The sequence below is a fragment of the Fonsecaea erecta genome (assembly GCF_001651985.1).
Source record: "Fonsecaea erecta strain CBS 125763 chromosome Unknown Scaff5, whole genome shotgun sequence".
Classification (NCBI taxonomy): domain Eukaryota; kingdom Fungi; phylum Ascomycota; class Eurotiomycetes; order Chaetothyriales; family Herpotrichiellaceae; genus Fonsecaea; species Fonsecaea erecta.
In genome coordinates, this window is record NW_017387248.1 from 1,817,916 (window position 1) to 1,831,392 (window position 13,477).

Here is a 13,477-nt window from a genome sequence, read left to right on the forward strand (position 1 = left end):
AGGAGGAGGAGGAGGAGGAGGAGGAGGAGGATATGATACGGAAGATGTCACAAAGATAAAAGGATTTCTTTCTTTCATTCTTTCCTTCTTCCTACTCGTACATAACCCCGTCGTTTTCGTTTCTCGTTACATACAGCACACCCACGCAGCAAATCTTTTTTCCTTAAACAAAAAACAATTAGAAAGAGCCATGGTAGGCCATCATCCGACTAATGACTCTCCCACACCTGCTGGCCCATGGAAATCAACCGGTTGAACAGCTCGTCTCGCTCCTTGATGGCCATGGCGCGGTACACGGAGCCGTCCCGGGCGACGATCTCGATGCCGTCCTTGACCTCCCGCTCGGTCGCCCACCCGACCACGATCTTGCCCTTCCACCCCAGCCCACCGACCTTCTTCACCTCAGCAATGTCCGCAATGGGCACCGCCCAGTCGGGGTCGCGAGGCATGCTCTCCACATTCTCGTCGTCGTCCAGGTGTGTCGTGAAATACACACACGGTGAGGCGGGTCGCCTGCCACTCGGCGGGGAGACGGAGCTGTCGATGTAGACGGCCCCTTTACGACCACGGTATCTCGCCCGGAATTCCACGGGGCCTTCCCTCGGCTTGCTTTTCATTTCTGCCCGAGAAGGCAGCACGCCCAACTTCTCCTTCGCATGGCCAGAACCCATGGTGGCGCGAACGGTGTCGGTCGTCAATTTGGTCTCCACCGCGCCGGCCGTGCTGGTCTTGAACGCAGACAAGATCTTGGCGCCGAACCCGCCTTTCTTCTTCTTCGGTTCTTGCGTGTCTGCGGCTTCCGTGCCGCTGGGCTGATCCACGGTGATGACATCTTCGATCTCGGAATGCGACGCGTCTAATCCTCCCTCGGTGATGCCATTCTTGTCAATCTCGGCTGGCTTGTCAGGCGGCGCTTCAGAGGACTTGGGTGGAGGCGGCAGTGGCGCACGGTTGGCCTCGCCAATGCGCAGTAAAGTGATGGTAAGCTGGGCATTGGTCGGTACACCCTTGAGGAGGGTGTTGCGGATCTCGAGATACTTCGGCCAATCTGGGATCTTCTCGTTCAGCAATTGAACACCGCGCCTGATCAAGGGGTCGGAGAAGAAGCCGAAGCCGGCAAAGAAGGTTGATCCTTTCATAACCCATTGGGCAGGTGTTACCAACGAAATCAGTAGAACCGGGACGAGGATTGCGCCAAGCTGGAGACGATTCTTCTGGGAAAACGGCGGAGTGGGCGACAAGGCGTTGGCGAGACGTTCCCACATGTCAGAGACCTCTCCGAGAGCGTGCATGATCGGACGGACTTGTTTCCAGACGGCATCCTCCATGGGCTGCTTAGTCTTATCCTGGACAGCGTCCGGGTCGCCGCCCTGAGCAGAGGAAGAAGCATCGGCGGCGGCTGTGGCGATCTTGGTTGGGTCCGGCATCCCTTGATCCAGGACCTTACTTCCGCCCTGATCATCCGGGCTCGCTGGGTCATGCCGGCCAGCAGCACTCGAGATGGCTACAGAGGCAATACCGGAGACCAGGTTACTAGCCTCTTGCTCCACAGCCTCGCCTTTGTATTTCTCGGGTGCTCCGGTGACACTGTCGTGGCTGCCCAGCACACCGGCCTTTGGTTTCTGGACGCCGCCTGATTTGGCACTGACCAAAGCCAGTGGTGCCGGTGGAAACAAGATACTCCGTGATCGGGGAACGGTGATGAGGACGATGAGCATGGTGACCAGGGTGGGCACGATGAAGTCGAAGATCCAGGCCAGAAAGTACACGGCGGCGAAGCAAGCAGTTCGGCGGGGCTCCCGCCACGACCTCAATCTGGCAATGTGTTTTCCAAAGGCAATCAGTCCGACAATGACGGTCATGTACAGACGTTCAATGTTGGAGCGTAGTTTGTCGGGGGAGAACTCCTCGTCGTCGGCCGTATTGAGGTCCAGCCCACCTGGAGGAGCCTGCGGGATGGCTTTGACATGATACATTTGCTGGCAGTGCGGTAAGCGTGTGTCTCCCGCGAGAAGACGAAGCTGTGGGGACGAAGGATACTTGCCTTGTTGAACCTCCTGATCAGCGTCCACAGCTCGTCGTTGGGAAGGCCTCCGACCAAGTTATCTACACCCACAGCGTTGGCTTGCCATCCGAGATTGGTTGTTCTGTCGTCCTTACCGGCCCTCTGAGCTGCGCCCTGAAGTTCATGGTCTCCTGCTTGGCCCGTCGCCAACTGGTGACTTGTGGTAGTGTTCTGGGCCAGGGGAGCGTTCGAAGTGACCGCAGGGGGTTTCGTCGTAGCTTGGGTGATTCTCTGACGGAACTCTGAATCAGGCTTCTCCTCTACTGCTGGGGGAGTGCTGCCGCCGTCGCGGAAGACATACCCCGGAGTGGGCATAGTTGTCTGTCTGTCTGTCTGTCTGTCTGTCTGTCTGTCTGTTTGTCTGTCTGTCTGTCTGTCTGCCTGTCTGTCTGTCTGTCTGTCTGGCCTTCTATGCAGCAATGTATTATGTAAAATGGTAGGGTAGGAGAATGAAGTTTGATCACGACTTGGCTAGGGGGAGGATCTACCGACAGACACTGAAAGCATGGAAGGGGGGCAGGGGCGTTGGTCATCTGTCTGTCTGTCTGTCTGTCTGTCTGTCTGTCTGTCTGTCTGTCTGTCTGTCGGTGGGCTCGAGGACAAATACACGAAGGATAGCAGTTGGCACAAAGGAGATTGGGAGTGAAGAATCTTCTCCAGCAGAACAAGGGAGGAGAAGAGTGGCAGTGGCAGTTGGTGGTGAATGCATCTGGCAATTCTGGTCCTACGTCATTGGCGCCTCCTACACGGTGACAGTACCAAGTTGCATATGTAATGACATACTATTTATCCACACGCAACCTTCTTCCTCCCCGCTAATCGATTTCTCTCGTCGCCAATCGTCTTGTCGGGCCCTAATGGAACTTTGTACTTGGCCGTTGTGCAAGCGACCGCTCCGCTCCAAGTCTCTTTTTCCCTGTTCCTTGTCTTAGTCTATACCAGATTCAGCTCAGATTCCCATCCAGATATGGAACACCGACGGACAAAGAACCACTAATGACGACAACTCTGTTAGAACGATATCACATATCCCGTACATCATCATCATGTCCTGGTAGCCCTTTATCAAAGATTAGCACTCTCCTTATATCTCCTGGTTCCATATCGCGTAACATGTATGTCTGGTGTATGTGTGTCCTTGGTGCCTCGTGTCTCATGTCCCAACTGTTTACCAACTAATATATGCACCCGAGATACTAAATCCACCCATGGTAACCCCCCATTTTGTCGCTGCGTCTATGCAACGGAATAATATGTCTCATGCAGCGGCCCTGCCTGTGCCATCGTATATGGTTTGCCATGCACGTATTTGCTCCTCATCGGCTCCTCATCAATCGCACAGTGGATTTGTCCGTCTCTTCCTTTAAACCATCCCAGTCCATACCTTTTGTTGATGTTTTTCAGCCTCTTTTCCATCGCCTTGTTGTTGAGCGTCTCGGTGTCGACGAAATCGGTCAGCATGTTACTGGCGTAGATGAAGGCCAACACCGCTGCAATCGTGGACGGCTCGCGGGGCAGGAACGGGTGTCGCCGTCGAATATAGACCAGTGATGTCGTGAAAATGACAAACAGCAAAATAAACACGGAGAGAATGAGCGAGGTCCAGAAGGACACGAATGTCTCGTCGCCGTTAGACCGGTCCTCGCCGTGACTTCCCACGTGCATAAAGTCCTCCGAGTTGACCGAGAACGAACTCACAGTCACCGCCAGCACATCTAACAGCACCGACGATACGCCAACCAGCACCAGGAGATAGTGCCGATTGAAGAGAGCCTTGAAAGGCATAATCCCGTACACAGTCGCCTGGTAGTCTAGAGTTAGACTATTTTCCGGTCTCGCGTTGCCTCTTGAAAGCTGATAAAAGGGTTCCATGAGTCGCACGTCAGACTCGAATGTGCTAAAGAACAGCTTCAAGCCGGTGGCGATGAGAATGGGAAGCCACGGTGCAGCGTTAGGTACCACCCGGGCCTTGGTCAACGTGATGACGGGGACGGAGACGAGGCAGAAGATCATAAAGGCCAGAAACGGAATGCCCGCTCTCATCTGGAGCATCAGCGGGTGTGGACTGGTGAGCTTTCTCTCGCTGTCCTGTGGCGGCTCACTCTTCGAGCTCCATTCACCCTGCCAGATGGAAGATTTGTAGAGGACGTATCGTCGATGCGCCAGTCGCTTGTGGATCTTGGCGCAGTTGGCTTCGTCCAGCCCCGCGAAGTCCTGCAGGATGTGCGACTTGGTGGCCATCGAGGCAATTCCAGCGATACCTTTGGGATCGCTGAGCAATCCCGACTTGCGGCGCAACTGAATGAACAGAATGACGAGCACGATGGCCACAAACAGATAGCTTGCCGACAAGGCCCGAGACCAGCCCGGCGAGATTCGTACCCAGTAATGCTTCTCACCATTGGGACACCCGTTTTCATTACACCTGGGATCATGGTTCGTGGCAAATATGATCGAGGGGTTTTGTAGGGCAGGTGAGACCATCGAGGCTACGATGTTGCCCGTGGTAGAGAAGAACACAGCCCATTGTCGGAGCCTGAACGCCTTGAACGGGACGAAATATTGGAACATGGTCAAATGGTCCAAATTCAGCGACGCCGCTGCGGAGGCACCTCGAGGTCGGGATAATTGATAGAACGGTTCCAGGCGGCGAATGTCAAAATCCATGATTGAGAACAGCACGGCGTAGACAATGGTGATCATTGTGGGTAAATCTAAGTTTTGTCAGTAGAACAACATGGGCATTTTGGCACTGTTCACTTACACTTCCACGCAAAGAAGTCCCAAGTCGAAATCTCAGCCACAGCATTGAAGGCGAGGATACCGCTGTGCTCCCGAACGCTCCTGAAGGACCTCTGGCACAGGTACTCCTGAAAGCCCGCCAAACCCAACGCAAGGGCTATCAAGGACCCAATATACCAGCTCCGCATCGAGGATGGTTTCCAGTTGGGGATGTCCGGATCCTCGGGGAAGAAGTAGCTCTTCGTCTCGTGGGGCAAGACGCTCTGCCTCATGGACATGGCCTCGAACGTGCGACTCTGGCGATTCTCCGAGTGCCCGCCGTCCAGAGTGCTTAGATCCACTATCTCTTCGACCTCGACAATCATGTTCTTCTTCTGTGCAAGGTCCTGACCCAAGTCGCGCACCGTCTTGCTCCGGTCGATGCTCGAGCTGTCGCCATGGCTCGTCCCCCTTCGCACTATCCGTGACGGATCTCGTCTCAGTTGCACTCCCACCTTCTTCATCCCATCGCCGACCGACGCACGCTTCTGAACGAAACCGCGAAAGTCAGGTTTCCCCCCTTTGGGAGTCACGCTCACATACCCGGTGTCGTCGTCGTGAAGTCGCGCAGTATCGGAGTTGGATAAGTCGGTCAGCTCCCAGCCCATACCCTCCAACGACGAGAGATCTACCGTCGCTGCTGCACCATCCTCACCATCGTCCAGCGTTGCATACTCGCGGCCTTGCGATCTTTTGGTAGAGCGAAATGTGCCTCGTGACATGGGGTTGATTTTGGTGGTCAAGCGTCGAAGCATGGAAGTAGCAGCGGATTGCCCCGAGCTAAACCGACGAGCTTTGGTGGGCGTGACTGGTTCCACCATGTCGTAGGACTCATCACGCACGATTTGCGTTTCGTCTATCGACTTCAATTGCTCGTCTCCAGAATGACCTCGAGAGTGTCGTCGATAGTAAGGACCGGATTGCATCCCACCAACGGTAGCAGAAACCCCGGGCGAACCTTTCCCCCTGAGCAGTTCAACATGGTCTAGGATTGACGAGTTCGACAGAGGCATTGAGCCTAGATCGTCCTGTTCGTGGTCCATGCTGGCGATTGTGAAACCTCAATTGAGATACGATGTGTGGAATGAAGCGAGGTCAGCTGTGATCCATGATTGTTTCGATGAACGATATTGATAAGGACATGCTTGGATATCTCGGTTCAAATCCCTCGCGGAAGGTGCCCAGCAGTTCCGTTGGTACAGATCCTCAGCTGATGGTTCGATTGTCCCGACACGGTTCCGGGTGCCCACAAGTACGATAGTAACAGAGCTTCGTTCGAAGCGACGGCAGTGAAATTCGAGGTGTCAGCAGTCCTTTCAGCAGTGTTGACCCTTCACCCCTTTTAGCAATAATGCAGAGGGCGTTGCTGTTATATCAATAATCGTTGACTAGTCGCAGATAAGCAACTGGAGTCGGGGAAATTGGGACGCGCCTGTTGAAGCAGGGGCTAGACTTTGTCTCGTAAGGCTGGTGTTAGGCACATGCACGAGCAGAGCGCCTCAAGACGGGACTGGACAGAAAGCCATATCTCACTTGGCCCCTTCAAGCATCGAGGATTTATTTGCTCGACAATTGCGAAGGACGGAGAGAAGAAGGTGGCTCAGATTGTGAGACGCTCTCAGCGATAAGGAGACGAGCGTTTTCAGCTCGTCTTGGGGGATGCATGATTCTGCTCGTCGTGGAACGATCCGTGCGGCGCTACACGAGTTGAAGAGCAGGGCAAAGAGACCAGGGGAGACTGCGATTTGGCCTTTGACGTTCTGGGCGCCACAGACTTTGGGGGGTCCAGATTCTGGATGCGATGGCGCCATGCTTGATGCCCGTTGGATGGGTCATTGGCCTAGTGCTCTTAATTAACCCGCAAGAGAGTTGGCCCTGTAAGGCCCCTGTGCTGCTTGACCCCATCCCTATTTGTCACCTTCAACGGGCCCTGACCGCGTCCTGCACAGGTACGAGTTCTCGTGGGCCATTTAAATGCCCGATGCAGCCCTACACCGTCAGCACCCGCCTCTCCCCTTATCCGGACTGGCATCTTTCTGCATCTGTTTGTTGTACCCATCCAGAGGCCTCATTATTCCTAGAGCCTCCTTTGGCACGTTGTGTTTCCTTACTGCGGGAGGTGGGGTCCAAAAGCCCTAAAACCTATGCATCGGTCACAATCCGACTGCATCCTTTCAACTACTGTATCGAGGCGACCTTCCGGACACGGTGGTTTTCCTGGTCTTGCCAACAAGTCTCTGCCATACTTGACAGACGCAGGGTGTGCAAGTGCCTCTTTGATGACTCGTCATTCAAGGCATGTTTCATCCTTCGACCGAGGGGGTCCTAAGGATTGTCCAAGGGTCGACGCGTCTTATTCATTGGTCAAGGGGCACCCTCCTTCATTCTCTTTGTAAAATGACCATCAAGCCCATTATGCCCAGCATGACCGTCTTCATCCAAGGGTGCTCGCTAAGCATGATGGTCACGTATCCAACGGCTGGCACGTATCCGCGCACACTCCCAATGATGTCCTCTTTTCTGTCCAGATAACTCTGACCCCGCGCGTAGAGCTCCGTGTCATCGGCCACGTTGTTGTCGCCTTTCGTGAGGAGTTTCGGAGACGCTTTCGAGAGGTTGCCGCTGGTTCCACGCGTTAGCCAAGGGGGACTCTTATGTTTCGTAGGGTATATAGATGTCCGTACCTTTTGTCCGCGGCGACAGGCGCCGCAGCTGCATGGCTCCGGACGATGCGATGGACAATTGGAATATCCTTGCCCTTCACGTTGTAGACGACGATTTCTCCCACCTCGGCCGTTTTGTCGCGGTTCCATAGAAACAATAGATCACCCCGTTGAAATGCAGGTTCCATCGATCCACTCAGAACCACCACGATGGGCGAAGGTGAGTCCGAAATCACCGACAGAGACTTCCATAGCATGAAAGCGGTCGACAGGACGAGGGCGAAGTTCAACACCTGCGACAGTGATTGCCGCGGGTTGGCGAGGTATGGAGCGAGAAAGGGTAACATGGTGGCGGAGTGTTTGACGCCAGTTCTCGGTAGGGGAGTCACAGTAGGAGGCTCGACATCGACGTGGAAAGGTGGATTCCAGAGAATGAGTTCAACAAAACAAGACAATAGCAGCCTCCTGCGCAGGCAGAGGATACTCGGTACTGCTCAAAGACCAGGTGGCAGAAGTTCGGACATTAATAATGTCTCCGGGGTTGACCCGAGCCGCGGATTCAAAAGACAAGGAAATAATAATAGGACAGCCCTCAGGAGACTGAATGAATGTCTTGCATCGAGTACATAGTGGTCAGGGTGGAAAGAACTGGACAAATTCCAGATCTGCTCGCCATATCAACTCCTAGGATGCAGGAAGAGAGTGAAATACAATAATCCCACAAACCAGCCCTGGCAGGCTTCGCAATGTCCCAAAATTGTAAACCACAACGACTCACATGCCCCGTAACTCAAAGAGAACAACTCGATCCCGCCCAAACCCAGCCTGTCAATCGATTCGCAATGTCACTGGCGTAGCAGTTGGTAGAGTAACCCCCCTCATCTAGGTCGCCGTTCCCGGCGATCGACCCGGTGTTGTATTGTCGGGCAGCCCGATAGTATGTCCGGGCGTCCTGTCCCCCAACCTGGTTCAGTATGCCAGCCAGGCCGTCCCCACTCAAGGTTCCAGCAATCCCGTCAAGAACCATGCCAGCGATTTCAGAGGCGGGACATGGAGTCTGAGTGTTTCCATTGGTGTTACAAGAGAAGCTACCGCCGTGAGCCTGCATCAACCCCGGGTTGGGCACACCGTTATCAGTCGTTCGGACTCGGACGCAGCCATTGGATTCTTGAAGGAGGATTGCCAGGATGAAGCGGTGGTCAACGTTGGTTTGAGATGAAGCGGTCTGGACTGCGTCCCAGATCTGGTTAATTTCTTCGTCGCTGTTGTCAGGCCCGTTGTCTGGGCCTAGATTGACGCATGATACTCGCATGAAGTTTCGATTCACAGCGAACCTGCTCAGGGGTATCAGTCGAGTCGAGAGAAGGATGTTGTCTGGTCCTCACATGATCTCCAAACGAGACCCATTGTGATATGTCCGGCCAGCCAGATGATGTTGAGCCATCGCCAGAATACGGTTTGTAGGTATCACTTCCTGCGCCAGAGCCGTCGTGAACATTGGTAGGACGGTTGGCAGCGCCCAGAGTAAATACCTGGTGCGGTGGACGAGGAAAGACAGGAGTAGGACTGACAAGACCGAGGAAGATGGCTGCGCTCAAAAGCTACGGAACGAGTCAGTTGAAAGTGAAGGCTTCTCAGACCAGCTCGACTCACGGTCAGGTACATCACTGCAGCCCGCTTTGACCCTTCTTGGTAAACCACAAATAGAAGACACATAGTAATAGCGCTCGGTGCGTCGTTGGTGTCAATACCTCCGATTCTGGGCGAAAGCCTGGCTGTTATGAAGTTGATTAGACAATGAAACGCAACATTCGTCCTCAGACTACTCGTATTGTCTCTCGTCACGTAACATCCCCGCCGAGGATAATACAACACCCTTTCCTCAGCAGCCCTAGCGTGTAGTTGGATTCATGATGCAGATTGTTCCAATCTTCCGAGGACAGTGATACCATCTAGTGTCCTACATGCTGTGGCCCTCAGGCAAAGAATATTGGCGGCTCGCCTCGCAACGCCCTATATCGATTTGTTGCAGCCTCCAGGCGAACAGCGCCTTTGACCAGGAAGGGCCAGTCATCTGCAAAGCCCGGAGTGACCTCCCAACTCTCTGTAACATCCGGTTCACCCCACAGCACACATCCATGTCTCAGAGCAAGATCAATCTCGTGCCAGGTATGCCGGCCAGCAAGCGCCATGCATAATCTTCCTTCCAGTGGATGCTTTTGGATATACCAATGTTCGATAGCATTGTCTCTCACAACGGAGTCTGGGAAGATGTCGAAGCATGGGTGGTGCGAAACTGTTCGCTGGAGGTATGTCGGCTGAAAATCTGGCGCCAGGGTGGAAGTGTCCACTCTCCCGGTAATGAAAGGACTATCAGAGCCCCAAGAAGCCATAAAGCCCATTTCCAGGTTCAGCGCTCTGATGTTCTTGGCAAGCCCACGGAAGACATTGTAATACACCAGGTTAAGGAGCTGATCTTCTGGGCTGGGAATGAAGGTGTGGTAGCGGATGTTCACGGCCTGGATGAGGCTTTCTTCGAACACGACAGGATCTGAATCTGTCACTAAGACGTCTCCTCCAAGAATTTCGACGCCAATAGAGCCAATATCGACCATAGTCTCTTCGAATCTCCGACACCATGACTGCACAAGCTTGAGCTTAAGGTGACCCTTTGACGGCTTGGGTGGCTCGAAAGACATGGAGATGTCAGCTCGTGCTGAGAGCTGCCCAGCAGCAGATACCAGAGAGCTCAGAGTGATTGATCCATTCGATATCATATTGTCTTTCGCTTCGAGGGTAAAGACCCTAACACCCGGTAGTCTGGACGCTCGATGGCGCCGGCTGTCGTCTGGTTCAATACCTGCCCCAGCCATGGCCCTCTTACGGGTTAGCTTTTGCTCAGCCTGACGTTTCCCTATGCACTTCCATTAGCCCAAAGGTTTCGAGCTGGCTTATGAGGACCAACTGTAGGCTCGTCTATTCAAGCGGTTTTGTAGCCTGCGTCGCTCTTTAATGTTTGTCTTGCCCGCCCACAACTCATCGACGCTCCGTGCCTCAGGATGGCCCATGAGGGTGACATCGAAGATGTCATGGTCTTGTATGTGGTTCATCACCGTCATCTCTGAACGTTCCCTCTTCTATTTCGCTGTTCCAGCGGCTGGCCACGAGACTATTTTCGAGTCAAATGTGCGATCATTTCCGGCGTAAAGAAGGACCTAATATCTTGTAAAGAGCGCTTACTTGACCTGAAAATGTCCATTGTTTAGAGGCAGTGTAAAAATTGAACAACTGATGGAGGAAAACCCACCGGTCGGGGTGGGTGGTATATTCGCCAACTTTACTGATTACTATTCCCCAGTGGCTGACAGGAATGACCCCGAAGTAGGAAATACATGGAAACAATAGGCTGACGCATCGTCAACATTGGCGACCAATAGCCGGGAAACAGTCCCAATCAGGGATTCGAGGCCATAGATAGGTATCGTCCGTTTCTTCGTAACATTATCGCGGCGGAGAGTTTCTTGGGTCCTGGTGGATGGTGTGATCCCAAGATGAGACATAGTGCCGGGAGTTTTTGGCGGTGACAAATTCAAGAGAGCGTCCCGTGCATTGTGGAAATAGTTCTGCTGTAGCACAGTTCATCTACCTAGATACATGTCAGAGAGAGTTGAAGGCCTCATGGATGGTGCTTTGGGCATCGAGTCGGACGAGCACATGTTGAGATCCTCTTCCTCCTGTCAGACCACAGCATTTTCAGAAGTCAAGGACGGATGATTGAGGGAATTCCCTCAGCTCCTGCTTCACATGACTTTCAAATGACATCAAATGACAATAGAGCGTTTGGGCTGTTCAGTTGTTTCTCGATTTGGCTTGTGGGTTTCAATGGTCTCGAGATTTCACCTTCCTCGTAAACGTTGATATAACACTAATCTCTGGACTGACCAAATTGCCCCCCTGGCTTCGGACGTCATCGAGGGTGCTCCCCGGGTGGAGAACCAGGTCGCAGTCGTTGAAATTCACCGAGGAACCTCGTCCCGATGTTCGTCTGCACTTCCTATGCTTCTTACGGCAATCACAATCTTACGTTCCCTTGAGGCGCTATGGTCTTGATGGTGCGTTCGAAAAATCTTTCGAGACAAGTCATAACGAACCACGCCGTAATGTTTGGCTCCTGGAATACACAGCCGAGCCGCAACCGAATGACTTGGATAGAATGTTGGTAGAGAGCTTTCGGCTTGTTTGACACGTAATTCCTGGGTCGAAACTTCACGCCTGTCTTCAGAGCTCGAATGCCTGAGGGATCGTTCTGCCTGGTCGAGGTCAAACAAGTCTGGAAAACTCCCACTTTTGTGCGTAAGCGTGAAGGGCGACAGCTCCATAAGCCAGAGGGAAACGGGACGACACTTTCCACGCAATATTAACACGCGGCCGTTAGGTGATCGCCCTCCTGGTAATATCCAGCTCAAGCGGGAAAATCGAACAACAAATAGTCAGACTTTGTGTAACGACGATGTATCCTGTTGAACGGCGGAGGCCCCTTTGGTTTAGCACGTTTATCCACACAGTTTCCCATCACGGTGGTATCGCAATCAAACCCAAGGAAAACTCCGCAACACCTCGCTATGCCAATGCAATGGGCAGCCCATCAGCACTGGTCTTGTAACCAAATGCAATGCCGCCGGAGTCTCGTAAAAGCTCGTTGGAAGACCGTCGATGGTCTCAGCCACATTGACAACATCCTTGTTTGCTCGTATTGAAATTCAAGCATCTAGTGTCTCATGGTTAGTAGGAGATGATGGAAGACAGTCAGAAAAGATATTTGTGCGAGAACGCGCTTCTTACCCGCCCGCGGTTGCGTTCCAAAGCAAGCATCCGTCTCTTGATTTGTAGCTCAGGCTATGAGGTGAAATGTCAGCAGTTGATCCAATCTTGACGTATCTTCTGCGCAAACTTCTGAGAGCTCGTCCACAGAAAGCGAAGAACATAGAATCACCCGGGCTTCGTACCATCCGCTCGTGTTGTCTCCATAATTCAAGCATCCTTCGGCATGATCACCATAATTTAAGCATCCTTCGGCGTGGTCGCCAACCACCATACACCCTGACGCCCCATTCCCAAATGTGCAACAGCCGTCCTCGACCTCTCTCTTTTGTCCGTGCTCATTCTCCACGGACGCAGCTTGCTGCTGGTCAAGCTGCGACTGTGGCGCCGCTTGCTGAGCTTCCCTCTGTGACTGAGGTTGGTCTGCCTGCAGTGGGTCGTTGCTATGCGCGGATGAAGAACGAGAAGATTCTTCGTAGGGGGGCGGAGGATCCATGCGCGGGAATGTGCTCGGTGCGCCTCTATTGGGGGGAGATGTCGGAGCTCTGAGTTTCCCCATTCGAGGAGAATGTCGTGAGTGGTAGGAAGATACAGAAGAGTTTGTATGTGCCGTTTGCTCAGAGGTCGCCAGCTCTATGGATAATACCCTGCCGTTAGCATAAGTCGCAGATCACATCCAGTGCAGGAACTTCAGAAACATATATGCTTCGTGACGGCTACGAGCAAGGCACTGACGTCCCAATCGTCAACTGATGGACGCATTGGAAGATGGCATGATTGGTCGATGCTACGAATACGATTGGCCTGTTTGGTTTCTGCCTGCGGCATCGGTTGCGAAAAGGGACTACCTCAGAAGGCAGGGCAGATGCAGCTTGAGACTTGGCAGCTTGTAGCTGGAATTTGCTGGAATCAAGGTTAGTTTCGAATCGGGAGTAATTGTGCAGCCTAGGACAAAAGGACAGCAGGAATAGAGTTTGGGAGGAGAAAAAGTTGGGTGCCTGGGTTCTAGAAGATCTGTGCGAGGTAACATCTGGGGGGGATAAGGTGGCACAATTCTCCGTCTCCTTTTTGTTGGGATAGCCAGGCGAAGGGAGGGCGAGGTCCTTTGGCAGCAATTATAGGATATGACGCCAGCCACTTTCGCGAC

The 13,477-nt window shown here is 53.2% G+C and overlaps 5 protein-coding genes across 5 annotated transcripts; all 5 read right to left on the reverse strand.

Annotated features, from left to right (window-relative positions):
- Positions 1 to 209: 209 nt before the first annotated feature.
- AYL99_06722 (hypothetical protein) lies at positions 210 to 2,380 on the reverse strand (the record flags this gene model as incomplete). Its single annotated transcript, XM_018838231.1, has 2 exons — positions 210 to 2,057; positions 2,117 to 2,380. 2 exons carry the CDS (start codon positions 2,378 to 2,380, stop codon positions 210 to 212), a joined length of 2,112 nt encoding a protein of 703 aa, XP_018692791.1.
- A 921-nt stretch (positions 2,381 to 3,301) lies between these two features.
- AYL99_06723 (hypothetical protein) lies at positions 3,302 to 5,889 on the reverse strand (the record flags this gene model as incomplete). The annotated part of the gene is made up of 2 exons (XM_018838232.1): positions 3,302 to 4,779; positions 4,830 to 5,889. 2 exons carry the CDS (start codon positions 5,887 to 5,889, stop codon positions 3,302 to 3,304), a joined length of 2,538 nt encoding a protein of 845 aa, XP_018692792.1.
- Positions 5,890 to 7,227: 1,338 nt separating this feature from the next.
- Positions 7,228 to 7,856, reverse strand: AYL99_06724 (signal peptidase complex catalytic subunit SEC11; the record flags this gene model as incomplete). The annotated part of the gene is made up of 2 exons (XM_018838233.1): positions 7,228 to 7,468; positions 7,531 to 7,856. The coding sequence occupies 2 exons, from the start codon at positions 7,854 to 7,856 to the stop codon at positions 7,228 to 7,230; spliced, it is 567 nt and encodes a 188-aa protein (XP_018692793.1).
- Positions 7,857 to 8,299: 443 nt separating this feature from the next.
- AYL99_06725 (hypothetical protein) lies at positions 8,300 to 8,953 on the reverse strand (the record flags this gene model as incomplete). The annotated part of the gene is made up of 2 exons (XM_018838234.1): positions 8,300 to 8,843; positions 8,895 to 8,953. 2 exons carry the CDS (start codon positions 8,951 to 8,953, stop codon positions 8,300 to 8,302), a joined length of 603 nt encoding a protein of 200 aa, XP_018692794.1.
- A 532-nt stretch (positions 8,954 to 9,485) lies between these two features.
- Positions 9,486 to 10,628, reverse strand: AYL99_06726 (hypothetical protein; the record flags this gene model as incomplete). The annotated part of the gene is made up of 2 exons (XM_018838235.1): positions 9,486 to 10,423; positions 10,475 to 10,628. The coding sequence occupies 2 exons, from the start codon at positions 10,626 to 10,628 to the stop codon at positions 9,486 to 9,488; spliced, it is 1,092 nt and encodes a 363-aa protein (XP_018692795.1).
- Positions 10,629 to 13,477: the final 2,849 nt, after the last annotated feature.